This window comes from Mesitornis unicolor, unplaced genomic scaffold (genome assembly GCF_000695765.1).
Source record: "Mesitornis unicolor isolate BGI_N332 unplaced genomic scaffold, ASM69576v1 scaffold47938, whole genome shotgun sequence".
Classification (NCBI taxonomy): Eukaryota; Metazoa; Chordata; class Aves; order Mesitornithiformes; family Mesitornithidae; genus Mesitornis; species Mesitornis unicolor.
Window position 1 is genome coordinate 1 of NW_010203439.1, and position 7,679 is coordinate 7,679.

At 42.5% G+C, this 7,679-nt stretch overlaps 1 protein-coding gene across 1 annotated transcript; it reads right to left on the minus strand.

Moving 5' to 3' along the window:
• Positions 1 to 1,875: 1,875 nt before the first annotated feature.
• On the minus strand, positions 1,876 to 6,862 carry LOC104545532 (complement C1q and tumor necrosis factor-related protein 9A-like). Its single transcript, XM_010190702.1, has 3 exons — positions 6,697 to 6,862; positions 3,928 to 3,990; positions 1,876 to 2,681 (listed from the first exon to the last, which is right to left on the minus strand). The coding sequence occupies exons 1-3, from the start codon at positions 6,860 to 6,862 to the stop codon at positions 1,876 to 1,878; spliced, it is 1,035 nt and encodes a 344-aa protein (XP_010189004.1).
• Positions 6,863 to 7,679: the final 817 nt, after the last annotated feature.

Consider the following 7,679-nt stretch of genomic DNA (forward strand, 5'->3'; position numbering starts at 1 on the left):
CCTTAGCCCGCCCGCTCGAGCGGCTCTGCCCTGGCCTGGCATGGACGAGGTCGGCGGGCTGGCCAGGCTGTCTGCGGGCCTGCGAGGCCTAGCGGGCGCCGACGCTGCGGTTATAGCAGGTGGTTCTGCCGGCTGAAATTTCTCTTGCATATTTTCTAGTTAAGCCTGTGGCCATTTTAAAGCGGTTTTGGTCTAGACGCTTTTGTGACACAAACTTACGGCCTGTGGCTTACTAGAAAAAACTATTGCTGGAAATGTCCCATAGTCTCTCGTCTTTGTGATCTCGTATCTCCCTCTGTCTAATGCAGTGGACATGAGAGGTGCAGCAGTGTGAGCATGCAGACATCTTTCCCAAAGAAACCCACCCTGCTGTCTTGGTTTGGGTCTGTGATCCAGACTCGGTGATGAACAGCTATGAGGACCCATCCGCATTTCCCTGTGTCCCCGGCAGCGCTGGAGCAGGTGGGAAGTCAGGCCTCAGACTCTTACATTGCGTTTGTGCTGCATTTCATGATAGTGGGCTGTGCCAATTTGCATCTCTGCTTTATTCTCTTTTAAGGGGAGTGAGCAAGACTTATCAGCATCTTTTCTTATATTTTTGAGTTTTAGGAGGAAAGGGCGGTGGGAGGGTTCTGAGAAAATTCACAGAAATTAAAGTTCTGTGCCACGGAAAATCTATCTTGATCAGTTCTCCGGTATGCCTGTTTCAGTCTTGATTAAAGATTATTCTTCATTGGGGAGAATTTGTTTTGCAACAGCTAGTTCTGAAATGCAGCAGCATTATGCTGTATCTTTGCACCAGCACTATCTGCCCGCATCAGGGAATCCACATGGCACTTCCTCCTGTCACTCCATTTTGCTCTATTTCAGACCTTTGGCTACACAGAGAGCAAAGAAACATATTTAAAAGCTGTAATATCCACCCAGCTGCAACGAAACTTGCCTGGGCCACAGAGCAAGCAGCCCCTGTGGAAGTATCAAACTATGACGTGGAGCAAGCAGCCCCTGTAGAGGTATCAAGCTATGCTAATTCAAAGTTCAAAAATTATTTTGAAATGGTTAGATGCAAGCTAAGTTTCAAGTCCATCTACACATGCCACCTAGAAAGATACAAACTGGCTTGGAAGTAACTGCTGCTTAGTGTTTATACAAGATGGCAGGGACCCACATGTCATAACTCAAAATTTTATCTTTTATTTCTTTTAAAACCTTTTTCCTTCAGGACTGGTGTATGCACTGCAGTATAACTACAGTAAGCCACCAAACCAGTGACGTTTCAAGCCCAGCACCTTAGATACTTAAGAGTTGTCCTCTCTTGTGCAGAAGCCATTCCTGAAACTATGTGTACTGCAAATGTCATAAAAATGGTTTATGCACATTAGGAACTTTTTTATTTTGAGTTAAAAAAAAAAAGGTGACAGCAGTAGATTGTTTAACAGTAGAACAGTTTAATGAATAAACACTTGGTACTTTGTGACTGGGACAAGAAGCTGTCTAATGCAAACTCTTCTGAGTATAGCTCTGAAGCCCTGAGCTATGTTTTAGCAGCTGGTCATGAAAACTTCAGCACAGTAAATTGTGCAATGAGCAGTTGTGTGCATAATAAAGCCTGGTTTCCTACAGCTACAAGTAGGATTCTAACAGATCCTAAGCCTTGCCACAGTGCTGACTTCAGCAGTCAATATTTTACTCAACTTTTAGGGAGATATCTACCTATTTCCAACCTGCCCTGCAGTTCTGCATCTCCCTTTCAGCCCTTGGCAAACCTCCATGGATGATTTCTGTTCTCTGTTTAATCCAGTAGAAATAGACCCAGCACAGTACTGCTCTATTAGGGAGGACTGAAGGACACAGACATGCAGCATCCACATGGAGTTATGCAGCAGGCGATGGCAATGGCTCCAGCGGGTCAGAGGTGCTGAACAGGAGGAACCCAGTGAAGGTGGTGTCATCATCAGCATCTGCAAACAGCCCATTGAAAGTCTCTCCTTGGTGAGCCTGCAGCCACACCTCGTCTCCTCTCTGCAGCTCAAGGATGGTGGCTCCCGAGGCCTGGTCCTCTCCGCTCTGGTACCTGTCCACTGTGTGCAGCATCTTGATGCTGTTTTTAACTAGAGCTACTCTGACGTTCCTTGAGTAGACAGTGATGTGGTAGGTGAAATAGTAAACACCGGGGTATTTGCAGGTGAATTTGCCAGTGGCTGGGTTGTAGTCATTTAGAGCATTATACAGCACCTTGTCAAACTTGATGGGGCGATTTGGGGGGGGAAATTTGGTGGCGATTGTAAGGCCAACACTGAAAGCACTCCTTGGCAGGACTGCTGGGGCACCTACATTCCCCTTATCTCCTCTGTCTCCTTTCAAGCCTCTTTCCCCCTGAACTCCTGGATTACCCTGTGGCCCCAGATCTCCAGTATTACCTTTAGGACCTGGATTACCAGTTGGGCCAATTGGTCCTGGGAAACCAACTCTTCCAGGATGGCCAATTTCACCTTTTGTCCCTTTTGGACCTATGGGCCCAATGTCTCCTTTTAACCCCTTTATTCCTTGCAGTCCCAGCTCTCCCTTCTGACCTTTGTAACCCACTGACCCTATAATTCCTTTTGGTCCCAATTTCCCGGGTCGTCCTCTTTCTCCTTTATCTCCTTTGTTCCCCTTCTCTTCAACAGTCCCATTGACTCCTAAATGGAAAAAACGAAGACATTTTCTCATGATCTTCCACTGGATTAGTGAGACACAACATGAATTTCAGCACAACGACATATGTATAGGTGTGTGTCATCACTCTATGTGCTGTACTCGCTGCACATACAGTATCATATATGTAAGTGCAGGATAAGCATAACATCAGAAGAACCTGCTATTGCATTAGAAAACAGATGCCCTGGCTGAAAGCAGCAAGAATAAGCTCAAAGAAAGGAAGATGTGATTTGTCTGTAGGCTGATGGTAGCACTGACAGCTCAGAGTATCTCAAGCACAAGCTGTATCTGTCCAGACACTTGTTTTCAGCCTTTGTTATACAAAGTGCAGGAGATGGTTCACAATTTAATTAGAGGAAGGTTCTACTTGGACAACACCAAAAATTTGCCTAATGTGTTTCTGTAATTTCTACATGATGGGACTTTACTTGGTTTACCTAGCTTGCTACTGAAGTGCAGCTAAAGGCTTTTTGTCCTTGCTATTTGCCACCACATGCTCTGTTTATCCTTCATCCACAGTTGGGCTGAAGCTCAAAGCCTTTGAAAAATCCTCTGATTGCTGCACAAGGGTTTGAAGGTGAAGGTCTCATGATGTGAAGGGCACTTTAGCAGTTGATATATAAAGGATACCATAATGCTTATATACTTTGTCAATCAGGAAGAGAAGCTGATATTGTCTGCATAAAAGCCTTTGGCTTCTGATGTTAGGAATAATGCCGTACTTAGAGTTTACTGTTTGCAGTTTACAATTAAGAGTATTTAGCAACAACAGTGGACTGAAAATGGGTTGCATTCTAGGAAATGTGAAAAGCAGTTGCAGTTCCATCATGACAAGGACACAGGAAGAGAAATAGCTTTGGTAATTTTAAAAAACCTTTGTGGCGTTGTGTCTCACACTCCTTCCAGGACTGAGGTAATAATAGATGAACGAAAAGTCTGAGGGGTATAGAGCAGCTTGTAATTACTCCCATGCAATGCATCTACCGTATGTTACTTCTCAGGGTCAATTTAAAGATAGGTTGGCTAAACAGGTGACATATACAGGATCTACTGTGTTTTCAGGTGTATAACTTGTGTCTTCTACAATTTCTTTTAAAAGTCCCTTCCCCTGAAGTTGCCTACATAGTTACAGGAGTGGTACTTTCACTACAGCTAGAATGTGTAGCACGTCCAGTGCTCACAAACAGTTGACAGACAAATGATAAATTGAAATGCTGCTTCTCTGACCTCGTTCTCCTTTCTCTCCATTTTCACCATCTTTTCCTGGGCTACCGGGAAGTCCTGCTTCACCTAGTACAGAAGAGAAAAACAGATTTCCGTTAAACAATTAAATTACCAGAAAACTTGGTATGAATCCTTCTCTAATCCTTCCTCTTCACACCTGGCTAAACAGTAATGTAAAGAGTAATCTTATTCCTGACTTCTAGTGAGTGCCACTGCTGGTACTTTCATCACATGGAGAGATTGACAGCACAGAAACTCTGCTTGAGAACGGCACTTTTTTGAGACAAGGGGAGTCCTTGGCATAAAGAGAGGCTGTACTGAGATATATAGGGGAGCTATACCCTGATCAGGACCAACAACATGAAAATGTCTTGTCCTGTTGTTGCCTCTACCCATGGAAGATACCAGCAGGAAAAGGAGTGAGGAAACCATATTCAGCCAGAAGCTTTGCAGTGACAGGAAGCCTAGTAGTGAAACAACGGTAAATTCCCTCTCAGGAAGAGACATCTGAAGGGGTTTGGCCAACAGCAATGAAACATTACAGTGGAGTAACCTCAGTAGACCCAAGGAAGGCATTCACACTCTTGATCCTTGTATTTAGCATGACACAAACTTATCACTGCTCTGACAAGAGCAATTACAGAAGTAATTTTTGTAGTAGCATCATGGGTGACCAGGAGGTGTGTGACCAAATACCTGGATTTGCATCCAGAATACAACAGAAGAAAAAAGAGCTGGCAGTTTAGATGTAACCATGTTCCAGAAGTAGCTCTCCGGCCATATGGACTGGAGCACAGTTCTTCAGCAGTTTTTTGCACAATGGGCAGAGTCCAGCATCTGCTGAAGTTTCATTGCCTTAGTAAGGAACAAAACTCAGTCTCATGTATTTAACTGGAAAGGAATATGTACATGCAATTTAAAGAATAGTACAGTCACCCCAATTTGTTCAAAGAATAGTCAGTACAGCCATCATAATAGCTTAATTTAGGAAAAAAAGTTGGGGATTTTATCAAAACACAGTGATATCATGTAGTAACTCACTGAAGTAAATTGAGGTTACTTCTAAGAAAAAGGAAAATAAGTAAGCTCTAGATTTTCCATTTTTCAGACTTTCCTGGACCCCTGCATATAGAAAAAGAAGGCAGGCAGCTGTGTGTGCCTTTGAAGAGGCTAGTGGATTTGTTTGTTTATAGATTTTAGAAGGTTTTTGGGTTTAGCCAGGCTAGGACACTAAAAGCAGAAGGAACATTTAAGCGGTGGCTTGACAGACAACTTGAAACCATTTTATAAACAAGAGAGTTCAAAATAACTCTTTAGTAATCACTGAGGTAAATAAGTAAGCTGGTAGTCTTGTCTTTCGGTAGCCCAGGGCAGGCCATAGCAGGGAATAGCTATTCATTGCCCAAATTGTAAGTGCTGCTTATTTTTCAGCTGATCTAGTTTCCTGTAGAGCCACACAAACAGTTGTGGTGTATAAGAGTCAAGTGGTAGGAAAAGGATCTGGTAGACAATCCTACCTATGCCAGCGTAGCCATCAAAGAACCACACATCGAACTACACCTTCAGCACTGATTCTGCAGCACACACTGGCTGTGGAGGCATATACTTTTCTGGTGGAGCAGGTGATTCATTAGTTTAGCAACCCAGGCTGTTAAAGGCAGACATTTCCACTAGCTTGAAAGACATGGTAAAACACTTTAGCATATTTTAAGTTAATTTCTTTTAGACTGTTGACCTCAGTTTGATTTACGTACCAGATTATACACTCCACTGAGAAGAGCTGCAATTCACAATCCTTAAGATCAGCTCTTCATAGAAGGGTTTATCTGATGAGTACAAGTTTGATCCAGATAGATTGATTTGTGCAGCCAAGTTAGCCAGGCCCACAATAACAGTGTTAGTGGCAGTTTTATGCATTAGGCCATAATGCCATCTGCATGGTGCCACATTATAGCTGACCTAACATGGTCTGGTGGGCAACAGTTCCCACACAAATTTTGTAAATAAATTTGAAGCAGCAGATTTGCTCTTGTCCTGTGTTTTGCATTTTGGGGTTGTGGCACTTTAGATGAAGTGTTGTATGTCCACATGCCCACAAATTTATCACCTTGTGCAACCCTGGCCATGATATCCCAGCCATCATTATCCTGAGGCTTAAAGTAATATGGGAATTATTAGCTTTAGGATGCTAAGAAGATTACCTCTGTCTTCAGTATCACACACAGATCTCTATTATAGCCTATCAGAGCAGACAATCCTACACTCTTTTTCAATAGTCTCCATTCCTGAGCTTCCCTCTAATGGCTCTTGAGTTACAGCAAGTAGGGACACTCAGAGGCAAGTCCTACAAATGCAAAATTTAGATAAGAAAGAGAAATCTTCTTACCACTGCACACTTCTTATTACACTGAACAAGGTATCAGTTACTGGATTTTTTTTGTACTGGGCTTAAAGCTCTTTAGAGAAATACAGTTGCTATCATAGAGATGTTTACAGGCTTTAAAATTTTCCAGTAGACATGAAAATATTCCCAAAATAGAAAGTAAAGTCTTCCTTTACTGAGAGCTGACCTCTCCATAGTATTAGCTATCTTCTTTTCATTATTATGTCTTTCTTTATATTTCCTTCTTCAATCAAGTAAATGACAAATGTCTGAAATGTTTTCTGAAGGCTAGGCAGAATAATCCCATTAATGCAGAGTGTCTACAGGCAACTTCGGGAACTAATGGCATTGCATTTGATACATTAAATCATTTATTCTGAACGTAGTACCTGTATCTCCCTTGTCGCCTTTTGAACCGTCACGTCCATCACGGCCAGGTATGCCATTGTGCCCAGGATTGCCGGGGATGCCAGGATACCCTTGGGTACAGACGTCCTGGTTTTGTGTTTCTGCTGTGCTGACTACAATCACCAGCAGTATAATCCAGCTTTTCATTCTTTGGATAGGTTATATGATTTTGGCTGAAAGATTCAAGAAAGCAGCAGTACATCTGCCTAAGTCTACCTTAGAAGGGGATGCAGGGTAGGAGTGGGAGCAAAAAAGGAAATGGGTTTTCACCATGTCTATTGTTTTGGTTTGTTTTATTTATAGGTGTCTATATAGCATTAAGTACAGTCCTGGAGACTACTAAGTGCTATTTCAAATAATAATTTAATGTGAAGATCAGCCATAGTCTCATTATACATTTGAAACATTAACTCAGCATTACACAATTTAAAGTATTCCTTAATTCCCTGTGATGTGGAGCATCAGGTTCTGTTCCATCTTCTGTTTTGCAGTATGACTTGTGGGAATAAGTGACTCTGCAAAGGGAAAGTTTGATGCAGGTAGATGGTGAGCAGCTGAAAGTCACAAAAGCTCTAGGGAGGTTTAGAGCTACCCTTGGTGTCCTCAACATCTAACCAGAAAAGAAGAAATCAGCTCAGTGCACTCCATAGAGCTTCACACTGTTCTGTTTAAACCATGAGTGCTTTGACAAAGCCCAGGTTTTATGGATTTCGCTGAACTTAATCCAGATTTCAAGATCATCATAAAAAGGCAACTCAGGCAAAAGTTACAAACTTTTTCCAACCCCCCAGTGACTGCAGCAAGAAATACACAGTTGCATCAGCTATATGCTGAAGAACTTCCAGTGATCTGTCCTACTCCAACCAAAACCACGGAACCAACATCTGGCAAGTCTGCAAGGAACTGTGACAATAATAATGTTGTTACTGTCCTAAGCCCAAATGGACAGTCAAAATTTCAGGTC